The sequence below is a fragment of the Anolis sagrei genome, chromosome 6, assembly GCF_037176765.1.
Source record: "Anolis sagrei isolate rAnoSag1 chromosome 6, rAnoSag1.mat, whole genome shotgun sequence".
NCBI classification, from domain to species: domain Eukaryota; kingdom Metazoa; phylum Chordata; class Lepidosauria; order Squamata; family Dactyloidae; genus Anolis; species Anolis sagrei.
The window spans coordinates 75,212,871-75,227,045 of record NC_090026.1 but is presented as its reverse complement, the minus strand read 5'-3'; the positions used below and the strand labels follow the sequence as shown (position 1 = coordinate 75,227,045).

The 14,175-nt window shown below is 38.0% G+C and overlaps 1 protein-coding gene across 3 annotated transcripts in view; it reads right to left on the bottom strand.

The window, feature by feature from the left end:
- Window positions 1–18: 18 nt before the first annotated feature.
- UBP1 (upstream binding protein 1) overlaps window positions 19–14,175 on the bottom strand; it is a 30,136-nt gene continuing 15,979 nt past the window's right edge. The window contains exons 8-16 of one of the 3 annotated variants that reach the window (XM_060781741.2): window positions 13,936–14,043; window positions 11,305–11,408; window positions 10,316–10,370; window positions 10,101–10,194; window positions 8,397–8,487; window positions 7,640–7,752; window positions 5,761–5,903; window positions 3,796–3,847; window positions 19–1,693 (exon numbers count right to left, since the gene is read on the bottom strand). In XM_060781741.2, coding sequence (XP_060637724.2) covers window positions 1,656–1,693; window positions 3,796–3,847; window positions 5,761–5,903; window positions 7,640–7,752; window positions 8,397–8,487; window positions 10,101–10,194; window positions 10,316–10,370; window positions 11,305–11,408; window positions 13,936–14,043 — 798 coding nt within the window. In that variant the 3' untranslated portion in view covers window positions 19–1,655. Of the gene's footprint in view, window positions 1,694–3,795; window positions 3,848–5,760; window positions 5,904–7,639; window positions 7,753–8,091; window positions 8,218–8,396; window positions 8,488–10,100; window positions 10,195–10,315; window positions 10,371–11,304; window positions 11,409–13,935; window positions 14,044–14,175 lie in introns of those variants that run through there. The other 2 variants (XM_060781740.2, XM_067470198.1) reach the window with 2 other exon arrangements.

Sequence of the window (14,175 nt, the reverse complement as noted above, 5' to 3'; positions counted from 1 at the left end):
TCATGAAAAAATACAAAATTATTGAAAATGTTTTTTTATTGAAATTGAAATGTATACAACTTATTTAAAAACAAAAAAGCAATTTGCTGGTGCCATTAATTAAATCCAAGTGAACCAAACTACTGTACAGTATTAGTGACATTTTTCAATTGCGCCAAAATGTTCCACAACTTTGTAAAGTGATGCTGAGATGACACATCAAGTCAACTGAAGATACCCAAATACAACCAAAATAATTTATCAGCAATAACAACCCCAAACTGTTTAAGCTTACAAACTCCATTCTCCATTCCCATCTATGCAGAATAGTCTACATCAAGGGAGGGGAGGAATTACTTACCCTAATATCCGTAATTAAACAGTTTTCTTAGAATAATTAGACCTTTAAGCACCTAGTCCAAGCATAATTTAAAAAGGAAATGAATTAAAAATGTTTAGCATTTGTTTCCTTTCCCTCTCAGTGTTGTATGGCTGACGGCTTCAGCTGTTCAACAAATGGGCAAGTCCATATACTGGGAAGTTGGGAAAACCTTCCCTCTTGAATAACTGTCTTAATCCATAATCCAGCACAGACAGGTATCACTGATAGATACTATTTAAGGACTTTTTTTTTTTTTGCAATCCATTCATTACATTGTGCAACTACTAGTCAAGTATTTCATTACAGAAGAGGCACTGTAATTAATGTTCTTTCCATCTGACAGAGGGGGGGAAACAAAAGGAAAGGACAGTTCACAAATGGGAAAACAAATAGTCTGCACCCCAAAGGGAAAAAAAAAATCAGTTTTACTGCTTAATTGATTTTATGGGTTTTTGCTTATTTTTGCAAAATTGTTCCTTGGTGACAGTGACATTCCCTTTTTCTCCATGAGGAGTGTAATTAAAAACCCTACTGAATTGCAGGAGTGCTTCACCAAGGAAACATGATGCATAGGCAGATTTTTTTTCTGTTGCAAAGCAAATCATTGCACCTTGCAGGATTTATTCCCATCCCCTTAAATAAGGTACTGATAGTAATGCATTCTGCTGCATGCTTAATTTTTGTCTGGCTAGGACTTTAGTAAGAAGTCCAACTCTGACATGTATACGTCTTACATTCACACTTATACACAATTTATACAAAGGATGCTGTTTTGACAGCTTTACTCTCCAGATCCCAAACCTGATCACTATCTTCTTTGCTACGCATCTCCACACAAATTACAATGTGCTCTGCTAACATCAAAAAATAAAATCAGCATAAAGGTACAAGCAATTAAGAGACAGACTGGCACAGAAAGGTAAATGCCCAGAATAGGTTTACATTCAAACTGGATACAGTGTAATAGGAAAGCAGTGCTGCTTCTTGAAACTGCATCTACTGGCCATAGCTTGCCATATATATATTATATGTCAAAAAACAGCAAACATGTTTGCTTTTCCCATGCCTGTAAATATGCTGTTACGGCATCTATACCTCTTATGAGGACATTTTGCTATGGCAGTGAGAAGTTTGTGTACTAAACCACTCATTAGAAAGGTCATCTTGTGTTTTCAATATGAAACATTTTAAATGGTGAAGTCAGATCCCTGAAGAGACATGATGGTATCTGTCATTCTTGACTTTGACTTCATTATATACTGGAGGGTCAGTCCATCATACATATGGCAAGGTATCATTTCAAAATTATATGGAAGCCTTCGCCATTTTCAGCTGCAGAAGAAAACATGACCAATTAATACAGGGATCAATTCATTTTTTTAAAAAAAGTACACAGGACAAGCAGCCTCCAAGTTATGAACAAAATAGGTTTTGTAGGTTTGTTCTTAAGTTGAATTTGTATTGTTAATTGGAACAAGTACATTACAAGTGTAACTCCAGCCAAAATAAGTATTATTATTATTATTGTTTTTGGATTATATAGAGAAGGGTTACCACCCCTGTGGTGTTTGTTTTGCTGTCTGTGCCCCCTTCAGAAGATTTCACCTCACTTTCTGTCCTGTGATAATTGGTTTTTGAAACATTTGGTCTGTTGTTGAAATAAGGATTGGTGAGAAAGCATCAGCTGAGAAAATCTTTTCCTATGATAACTCTTCCAGGATTGAATTTCCCTTTCTAGGGATACATTTCGCACTTCCTGTTATCTCACCCCTGTTCTTATCTAGGAGTTGTTTGTAAGTCAGATGTTTGTAACTTGGCGACTGCCTGACATCTAATTTGTTGGATCCACAGTAGTATTTTGGAAACTAAACCAGGAAAGTAGGGATCTGAGGGACTATTTCCTTTCCTATTCTGCCATCTACTCTTCCACAGAGTGTGTGAAGTGGTATATGTATGGCATCACCACACTTAAATATTTCATACTGTATTTCATCACATAATAGTTGCCACCACATACTATTTGTACCCCTATTTTTTGGGTAGTAAAATTGGTATTTTTGGTTCCTTGCATAATAGTTGCAGAACTGTTACAGGTTAATTTGCCCTGTTATGGGTTAATTTGCAAGGCTGATTACAAACTATGAAAATGGCAGTATCTGGAACTCTGCTCTTCCCTCTTTTCTCTAAAGAGCACCATTAAAGATTTTGTAAGCTGTCCTGCCTTCAGAGAATGAAGAAAGGGCAGAAGGAGCTTTCCTACTTCTTCCTCGAGGCAAAGCGGTTTACAAAACAAACAGAAATGGTGTTTGTTTGAGGCTGGATTGTTTGTCCTCCTCCTCCTGTCTCGAAGGAAAAGCAGTTTATTTTAGTTCTTTTAAAGAAAATAGAAACCCGAGAATCAAAGGCAGATTTTGTTTCATTGCACAATCGTTGCTCCCCTATTTTTTTGATTAAAAAGGGATGAAAAAATTGACTATTATGTGATGAAATACGATATTGCTTTGGTTACTATTATAAAAACTGAAAGTGCAGAAGAGGTTAAAACATTTGAAAACTTTGTGTGACAAAACAATGTGGCTTCAGTTGGCCACCGGGAAAAAATCCATAGCTCTACAAGCCTTTCTGACCAAGCAAGGTACAGTCTCTGATATTTGAAAAACTAGGTAGCTTTTACTTGGGATAAACTTTATTTCATAAGAAACATGGAAATCTATGTGAAAAATCGATGATGTATGAATTGCTCTTGCTGTAAAATGTTGAAATGTGTAGCCAGAACACAAAAGGGTGACTGTGTTAAGTTAGGTTTCTCCATCTTCTGAAGTAGGCTTTTCTGTTTAGTGTTTTGTGCTAGCCTTTAATTCCCATAAGTCTTTCTTTTTTTCTGCAAAAGACTGTCATGTCTACCTGCAGGAAATGAATTCACCTTGTGAAATGTTGACTCTACAATATGAATTTCCTCTGAAGATGAAAAACATTCATAGTGCATTCAACCTTTTAAAAGCTTTTGAACAAAACTGTTTTTGAGAATTATGTTCCCTTTTTTGATGAACCAGAAAATACTGTGTTCCCTGAACTCCAAAAACTGGTTAATGGTAACTATTGCTTGTAGAAGCAAGATGATTATCTGAACTAGTTTTAAGCTGCCCTAGTTTCACCAGCTACAGAGTTTGGACAACATAAGATGCAGCTAACCAAAATTTAAAAACTTAAAAAAGTTTTTGAATTCCTCATTACCATTGTACTACTTCAGGACTGGGATGGCAGAATGCATAAACCCAAGGCTCATCTGGACTGGATCTCCCAATGCTAAATTACGGTTAAGGATACATGCAACCCAAATAGGATGTGTTAAACTGAAACCAGCCCTCCTTTAAACAGAAAAACTCTGTATCATTACCAACTGTAGGGTTTTTTGATTATTATTATTAACATACCTTTTATTGTAGTAACTAAAAAGCAACTCTCGTCTTCAAAGTTTTGGACCATCTATGAAGAAAAAGTACCCCGTCTTGTAATGTGCACAGCCATACACCACAAATTCATGTGTTATACAAAAGGTTATCATACACCAAGCTGGACAGTTATTCAAGGACCAATAACATTTTGACCCTTTAAAACTTAAAATATCTTTATGACGCTGTGATTTTAGTCCGAAGTGTAGTGTTTTCTTGTAAATACTTCATGATTCAACAATATGTAAAAATAAAAATAATCTGTAGAAAATCGTACATGTTGAAGCATTTGGAAACAGCAAGGAGGAGTACAGCATTGTGGCGATTAGAAAAATGTCCACATTTTACATAATGTGTGCTTTTGAAAGTGATTTCCTTAAATATACAGTGCACTCTCAGTTAACCAGAACTCAAGCAACCAGAACTCTCAAGCAACTGGCAGTCCTGCCCTGGATAAATAGTTTAAATAAAAATAATGTAACAGTTTTACTGTGCGTGTGCGTGTGCGTGTGTGTGTGTATATATATATATATATATATATATATATATATATATATATATATAGTTAAGTTGTTTTGTCTCACTTTACTTTTAATTACTGTATTTCAATAGTAATATCAAGTCAATACAGATTGGGGTATATTATAAGTTAACCTTCTTTTTAATAGTAATAGAAGTTACATTATCTGACATCTATCAATCCCTATGGGGGGGCAAACTGAGAGTCTACTATACATCTTAAACATTATAAAAACAAATTTTAAATTTAATCAGAAGTAAATTTAGAAATATATATTTGTTGTACAAGTTCTAATTAAATGTGCTGTAACGAATAGTACATGCTATGTGTTTGACTGCAGTTTTAATTATTTGATGCTGTTGTTGCTTTGAGTTTCCAGTGGAAAAGAAAAGCAAGGAATTGCGAAGACTAAACACAGCCAGAAAACGAACGCGTAGACCCAATTACAGGCAGTCCCCAAGTTATGAGCAAGATTGGTTCTGTAGGTTTGTTCTTAAGTTGAATTAATTTGTAAGTCAGAACACATACATTTTTTCAGTGTAAATGCAGCCATATGTGTACACACACACACACACAGTTTTAAAAAATGGATATAAACTTTGGATAGCACGGGGAAAGGTAATACCTGTAGTATTTGTTTTGCTTTTTGTGCCCCTGTTCAGAAAGTTTCACCTCACTTTCTGTCCCTATGAGAATTGGATTTTGAAAATTTTAGCTGGTTGTGGAAACAAGGATTAGTGAGGAAGCTTCAGTGGAGACCCCTTTTCCCCATGATAACTCTTTCAGGGGTGAATTTCTCTTCTGGGGAGTAGATTTCTTTCACTTCCTTTTGTCTCACCCCTGTTCTTAATTCTGAGTTATCTATAAGTCAGATGTTTGTAACTTGGGGACTGCCTGTATAGGAATTCACAATTCCTGGTTACTGGTCTATCGATTATCAGAATTTCATTTTGTAAGAACTCTTGTTTTTGTTCAGCCTTGGCTGCTGTAATAATGATGGACATTTTCAAGTACTACCATACATACAACTGTGTGAAATTGAGGGTAGGTTTTGGGGCCAAGACTATGAATTTTAATATGACCCATGGATATGTCAATTATTCTGTGGAGAGGGATAACTGATGCTGCCTCAGAGGAGCAGCTCTCCCTTGCTGCTTCTGCCATTCCTCTACCCAGATATCATTCAGAAAGGTCAGAGGCGGTGCCATGGCAGAGAGGGTTTGTGCTTCTTTTTAGTTTCTCTGAGGATGGACTAAGCTCTTACCTTTCACCACTCTACTCAGAGAAGGGATTGTTCCTTTTTTGATAAGAGTTAAAGTACAGTACCCACATTTGACAAAAAATATTCTTGACTTACATGTGAGTATTAGGGTATTTAGAATTAATTAAAAAGTAACTATGATTATATGGAATAAAATGAAACTTGCCTGATCGCTGACCAGAATATGAATACCAGTAGGGCCCTGTCTGTAAACTTGGTTAATCTGATGTAAAGGAATATTGAATGCTAGAGCAAGCTTGTGAGTGACTTCCGAGGCAGCCATTTCTTCCAAATAGATTGCATGATACACTGAAATGAAGAGATAAATTATGTTAATTTGCACCATTCTTTTAACATAAGCTTCTCCTTCTTTCTTCCATATTTGAAATTTGTTAGAATTCTAAAAATGATCCTATTCAGCAAAAGTATTCATGTTGTATGGACTATTAGAAAAAATATTTTATAATGTTATATCTGCAAACTTATATACACAAAATTCAGTCTACATACCTGTTCCCTATGTTCTCTCTTAACTCAAAGGTAAGATTCTGAGATCCCTGTAGCAGGGTAGAGTAATAGTTCTGCATGCAAAACTACATTGCAGGGGTCACTCAATACACACACACACACACGACTGAGCAAGGATTTAGCAGATGCTCTTCAATCCCCTCTTCCATCTGTCTCTCCACCAGACACAGAATGCCTGGGGAGAGGAAGCTATAGCAGCTCCATGTATGAGACAAGGGCTTTTGTGGCAGCAGAAGATGGAAGAAAATATCTTTATAACACACCTTTCCAAAAGGTGTGCTGCGGCACATCAGTGTGTCACCTGTAGTTCACACCTGTGTCACATGAAAAATGCTTCCCCCTTCCCTGCCCCTGTAAACAAGGGCTGCCTGGCAGCTGCTTGGAAGCAGCATGATGGCTGCTCCTGGTGGAAGAGGAGGGACCAATTGGAGCATGGCTCCTTGGGGCTGCAATGAACCCAAGCTCAATGTCCTCAACTCTCTGCCCCGCCCCCAATGGCAACAGCCCAAGCAGCAACTGCAATCACAGCTGGGGGGGGGGGGGGGAAGAGACCGTGCGTGAGTAAATTGAATTCCCCCAGTGTATAGACAATCACTGCTACTTAAACTTTGGGTCCTGATTCCAAATGGGGGTCCCCTTAGCAATTCAATTACACCTAGTGGCTCTTTTAGGTATATAGTTTACACAGGCAATCCCCAAGTTATGAACAAGATAGGTTCTGTAGGTGTGTTCCTAAGTTGAATTTGTTTGTAAGTTGGAACAGATACATATTTTAAGCATAACTCCAGCTATATATAGGGGGGTGGGGGAGACCGCTTTGGATGGCATAGGGAAGGGTTAGCACCCCTGTGGTGTTTGTCTTTCTGTCTGTGCCCTTATTGACTTGTATAAACAAGGATTGATGAGAAAGCTTATGTGGAGACACCTTTTCCCCATGATAACTCTTTCAGGAGTGAATCCCCTTTCCGAGGGGTAGATTTCTCTCACTTTCTGTTGTCCCAACCCCATTCTTAACTAAGAGTCGTTTGTAAGTCTGAGGTTTGTAATTTGGGGACTGCCTGTATGTGTAGTGTATAGTTGGGGTTACACTTCAAGAATGTACTTGTTCAGACTTACATACAAATTCAGCTTATTGATCAGCCTATCTTCTAACTTGTTTGCACACCAGCCCATCCCCACCCCCCAAATGAGACTTGAAGTAATTCTGGTTGTTGCTTATGATGCTTGTTTTCCTATTGTTTATAATGTTGTTATGTTGTTTTAATATTTTATTTGCTATGTGTTAACTGTATGTGTTTGGGCTTGGCCCCATGTAAGCTGCCTCGAGTCCCTTCGGGGAGATGGAGGCGGGGTATAAAAATACAGTTGTTGTTGTTGTTCTTCCTCTTCATCAGAACAAACCTACAGAACCTATCTTGTTCATAACTTGAGGACTACTCTCGGGGTCACTTAAACATTTCTCAGGCCAAGAGGCCCTGAGTGGAAAGGTCTATGAAACCCGAGATTAGACAACATACCAAATATTGCACCATTTCTGTTTTCTCCGCTGCCTGAGTCTTGCGGCTGTTCAAGCTGCACATTTCCCAGCTGCTCCTGGCACACATATATTGTTAGGCGAGGCCTTACAGACCTGGAATGCAAAGACAAGGAAGTCCTGTATGGCATGCAATGGATGTACTGCTTTGTTACTTCATTTCTTTACAAGCTGTTACAATTTGATGCAAACTATCCGAATGTTTAGTCTAATGACTAATCTCAGAGCCACTAAGACTGATAAATTAATCTTCAAATATAAATTAAGACACCGGTGTACAGTGCAATTCTGTAATATAACTACTGGAGTAGCAGAAGTAACAAGTTAACATCTATTGTGCCAGCTTAATTCACAGTTAGAAATTGGCAATTGTTAATATTTAGTAGCCATGACCTTGAGAACTTTAGGCTGGTTTTAGCTCACCTAAATGAGAAGGTTTGTCTCTTGACAACAAACCCATCCGTCTTCAAGAAATCAGTACTGCCCAACTGCATTGCTACCAGTCTTACAGTCTACCTTTGAGCTCATTCATCAGTGCCTGCATCATATCTGTGGCCTGCCCTGAAGGTGCACAACAAAACATTCTTCTTTTGAGCACAGTACTTTCAACTCCGGCATGAGCTCACACAGGCATATGCCAATCGAAAATCTAAATTTAATAGCTCCCAAATCCCTCTAGTGTAAAACAGACTTGCTTTTAAAAGGGACATAAGCAGAACTGTCACTGGGATGCTATTTACCTTGATTTAAGTGCATTGTAAAGCCGAATCCCATCAGCGAGACCACAGATTTGTACCAAGTCTTCTTTTGTCAGCTTCAATAAATCAGCACCTACAGAAATAAACAGGGATAGCATCTTGACTGGAATGTCTACTCTATGCTTTTAAGCAACACTGTTATTATAGAGCACATTTATGGCAACGTTTCTGCCCACGTCATCAGCAATTCTTGCCAACCTAATCACATTATGTTTTACAGAGTGATCAACTGGCTGCACACTCAACTTCTTGCCACTTGAAATGACAATGCAATCTACAACACAATGCAGAACATACCAAATATTTTAACCATATTTATATCAATAAGATGCAAAAAAGGGGCACATTCAGCATGTGAGCCATTGATTCTTCCATCCAAAGGCACATATGTTCCTTCCTTCTTGTTCTTTCCTGTGAGAGTAGCTATTTGAGGACTGAGAATGAAACTGCACTGCTTGCTCTCCTCCTCTCCTGCACTAAAGGGATCAAAGATTTCTTTTTATAACTATGCAGGATACAATGGCTTTGATAGTAATGATGAAGTAGTAAACAAAGACTGTAATAGACCTAGCCACAAAAAATGCTGTTGTTTCCAACACATCCACAGTATTTCACATTTGTTGTGACTTGTGTGTGCCGACAGATTTAATCAATGAATGAGGGATGAATGACCAATGTCTAGCATTTGATGAGTAGGAATGCTGGCAGAAGCTCACAACTCATCAAGCAAAGCATGGAAGCAAATAGCCACAAAGAAGGGATAAAGTGGAGGAGCATTTGATCACCTAGGAATTATTAACAAGTTTGGAAAGCTTACTCCTGTGGACTGCAATTCCCATAACACTGGTCAACACGCATTTTGGTGTCTCAAATGTTAGGCCTATTTCTGGGTATATTTGACTTGCTGATTCCAAAAAGGCACCAGTTTCCCCAAATCAGCTCTTCCCCCTATCAACTCTAATTTGTGAGATACAGAACATATACCATATACCCCTCTTCACACTGCTCACCCATAAAAGTGTATTTTGAAGTAGCATGATTTATAAATTAAAAGTGTACGACATGAAAATCTATTTATTTCATACCAAAAGCACAGATTCATGATACAAACTTTCCATTATATATTCAACCATATCTAAGAAACTAGAGCTGATCCAATGCACTTTTCTGACTCAGCACCCCAAATAACCCCAAACATCCAACTTATAACAGAACAGTGGTGAGACCACAGGAAGTGAGAGAAATATACCCCTAGAAAGGGACATTTAGTCCTGAAATAGTTATCAGAGGAAAAAGGTGTCTCCACTGAAGTTTCATCTTCAACCATTGTTTCCACAACAAGCCAAATTTTTCAAAATCCAATTATCACAGGGACAGAAAGTGAGGTCAAATGTTCTGAACACGGGCACAGACAGCAAAATAAACATCACAGGGATGTTAACCCTTTCCTATCTTTCCTATCCTATCCAAAACCTTTATATACATATAGCTGGAGCTACACTTAAAAAATGTACCCTTCCGACATATACAAATTCAAGTTGAGAACAAATCTACACAACCTAACTTGTTAGCAACTTGGGGACTGCTTATATGTAATCATATGTACATGAGGTTTCACAGAAGAAACACAAGCTGACATAATGAAAGAAACACCACAAAACATTAAAAATTGTTTATATTACCTACCTGAGAAATTTGAAAACAGTCTTGTGTAAGAGGAAAATCTATGCTTAACCAACCATTTTTGGGTTTCTTGGATTGTGGCTGCTGGGTGAAGTTGCTAGGGAAGAGAAAAAATGACCATTAAATGTCTCCAGACTTTGCACAAAAGAAGACGGCATCACAGGAGTTTTCAAGGTGCTACAAATGAAATGAGACTTTCTGGGTTGCATGAGACTCACCTCTCCAGAGACTTGGGGAATTCCATCTCCTTGGTGATTTGGAGATGATGAATTACTAGACAAGAAAGGATGTGGAAAGGATGATCACAAAATGATTTTGCTCTGATTTTTGAAAACCAAGGCTGTGATCCAGTGGGGTAGACCTCAATATTCTACCAAAATGCGATTTTGAAACTAATTTCCTTCTTAGCACTTCTCACATCAAGCCGCAGATAAGACCAAACAGTCATTGGGAGGCAATAATAGAGAAACACTTGTTCAACAAACACACCAATGTGTACCTCTGGTCTAGTTGTCTCCAGATGTTTACAACTACAATTCCCACCATGCTCCTTTTCTGATTTGAAACAGGCTGATAGGTGTCCCACACATCTGGATTGCATGGATAACATCTTTCTATAAGTTAGTTTTCCAGAATAAAGACAGAAAACTCATCATGAGGAAAGCTGGACCTGCTATGCATGTACTGTTTTGACTTGTATGTTCATAACCCAGCGTGAAACCATGCAAGTTCTTTAAGGCCCCCAAAGCCTTTTCAAAACACCATCCAGCCAGGAATCAAATCACAGGACTAAAATCTCTACCTTATGTTAGAAAGCATCATTACCTAGAATATAGTCTGTGGGCCCATGCAAACCCCGAGCTGTTCTGGTAGCTCCTACAAAAAAAACAATACACATCTTCCCGGTTTTATTTCTTCCTAATAGAAGGAGACACATATTGCATTTCACGCTGCCAGGTTGCATGGTACAGGATGCTCTGGTGTACTTCAATACATAGAGTGTGGAGCTGCTATTGAATTTAAATGGTAATAGAAGCAAAAGTGATGACTGCTATTCAGTTCCATCTGTGGAATTCCAGAAACCATCAGGCTGAAGTTTCAGAGCACACTGACTTCTTCCATACTGAGGTGCAGCACTAAAAAAACAGCATTTAAAATCTCAACATTGCGCTTTAAGATGACTCGCAAATCTCGAAGAGAAACATACCTGTCTGGGACACTGTATGTAGTATGCGGAGTAGAGGTAAAAGCTGGAGTTGGAGAAGGACTACTGCTCACAAATGCACTAGGTGTATCAGGCCATGGAGAACACTAAAATAAGGAAGAAAATTAAACAGCAGTTTAATTAAAACAAATATGCATTTGCACCCCTTCTACAGAGGGTTATGCTGTAGATCTCCAAACATGGACAGTGAGATTTTATGCTTAATGTACTGTCACTGCTTCCAGCGGACTGGACAAGGAACATTTCTTCTGGATATATAATGCATTGAATGTGTAATCTCTGTTTGAAGTAGACATTTTTCCTGAGTTATTTTCTTGAGATTCTGGCATTTAATCAGTAAAGTAACTTTTGGTTTAGGGTTAAGGTTGTCCTCCTAACCTAGGCTGTGTGGATTTCAGTTCTTGAGAATGACTACTATAAACCTAAAAGGCCAGAATCCACTTATGCGGAATTCCATTACTGCTGCCAGAATCAGTATTTCCCCTACCTGTTGCAGCCCATGTGCATTATTCTGCCATTCTGCAAGCAAATTTTGTAATTTCCCATGTGGAACTCTTAACAAGTAATTAGCACTGATATGATTGTTGATGATTTCCATTCCCTGTATCATTTTCCCTTTAGAACCTACACTTGAGCATTGTTTCCAGCCAAAGGAATCAATAGTTTGCATGTGTGATCACATATTATACAGCACAAACATGAGCAGCCTCATCAAATGTTCTCCTTCCTATGTGCCTGGCAATTATCTGCACAGATCAAATGTTTACTTCTTTCATGACAAGTCTCTACTACAAGCCCCCACCTAGAAAAGCATACATAGTAAAGAAATTAGAAACAGTGTAAAGTTTTGACTAGCTTTCTAAACAGAAACAGGACAGTAACCACAACAAGAAACTACCACATCCTTTACAATTGGTTTGTTTGTAGAAATTCTGTGCATCTTTACTGTCTCAAAGGTTCTTCCAAGTTTGCCTCAGCCATTCTGCTGAAGAGCATGAATGCTGTCATATACTGAAAAAGCCAAGGTAAGGTCAACAGAGGCCAGAACTATTTTTTCCTTCTAATTAAAACTCGGAAGAATACAAAGGATCCGTTTGCCAAAGGTTCTGGTCTTTGTGTCCTCAAGCAACTGCACTGCATAAAATGAAGAGCAAGGAAAGCAAACAAGCCACTACATGAGTTCTTTCAAAATGTGCAACTGTTCCTAGGAAGAAACAACTAGAATTTTTGCAGATCTTAGATCAGGGGTCCTCAAACTAAGGCCCGGGGGCCGGATATGGCCCTCCAAGGTCATTTACCCGGCCCTCGCTCAGAGTCAGCCTAAGTCTGAAATGACTTGAAAACACACAACAAAAACAACAATCCTATCTCATCAGCCAAAAGGAGGCCCACACTTCCCATTGAAATACTAATAAGTTTATATTTCTTAAAATTGTTCTTCATTTTAATTATTGTATTGGTTTAAGTGTTTTTGCACTACAAATATGATATGTGCAATGTGCATAGGAATTCATGCTTTTTTTCAAATTATAATCCGGCCCTCCAACAGTTTGAGGGACTGTGACCTGGCCCTCTATGTAAAAAGTTTGAGAACCCCTGTCTTAGATGAAGGTAAACCTATGGTCTCTAGTAAATCCTCTGAATTATAGTCGCAAAAAATTCTATTAAATTTTGCAGCACCTAGAAAAGCAATCCCCAGATGCTGCTGGTTTCAATTTGCACAAGCCCAGATCATCATGAACAAGCAGGAATTCTGGAAGTTGTTCTCCCATAAACTCTGGGGTTCCATTAGGGAAGTACTTGCCTAAAGATACAATCTATTTGTGGCAGATCAACCATCTACTGAATGATTTGAACAAGACTGGAGAACTGGACTTAAAATCTTTTGTAACAAATTTGACTCCTGTGAGTCACTATTTCTCAAGCCCACCTACAGCAATAGTCCTGTTATGAAAAGGGAGACTGCCTTGAGCTCATTTCAGAAAATGCGGAAGAAAAATGTAATTTTTAATAGAAGATTCTACAGGTTTTTAAAAAAACCCATATACTACATCAAGTGCTGCCAATTCACATCCTACAAATGACTGATTCACTCCAGCATCAGTCAAAGCTAAAAATATTTAACTTGTACTACTTAAAAGAATATGAAGGTAGGAAACAGAAAGGCAGTCTTCAGAATAACTAAGTAAAAATATTGCAGTCTGACCAAATACAGAGTGAAAAAAACCTGCAGCCTACAAAAACATACACATGGAAAAAAAGAAAAACACACCATAGCTTAAAGATATTTTTACTTCATATTCTATTAATTACATATAAGAAAACAGCTTTCAAGAACACAACTATTCAATAAAGCCATTTCATTTGTAAATTGAAGCTCTTGACTTCAACAGGACTCTCAGGCCTGCTAACATGTTACTTATGTGTTAGATTTAGGAAGCATTTCCCACTAAGACACAAGGATAAAGTAATTTGTGGGTAGCAAAATATGAATTAAATTAAGCCAAGGCAGGCAAAATCTTTGTTTTTTGATCTTCGATGACAGAAATTGGTCCTATATCTAACACTGCACAAGATAACTTGCACAATGAAAAGTAAGCAGAAGTCCCTTACACTGCCTCGCTTTGCCAGAGAATCACCGCAGTCTGCTGGCAAAGTCCGCTTGCTGGACTTTTTCTGCTCATGTTCAACTGCATCTTCAAATATAGGCTCAAGCCTCATCTGGACAAACACCAAAGATGTGGATCAATTTCTTTTCACTATACAGTGAGGAAAATTTTTAAAGCCTTTCAAAAACTTCTGCAATCTTTAAAAAGCAATAGAAAACTCACTGGTGTTGAAATAAAAAGAAAT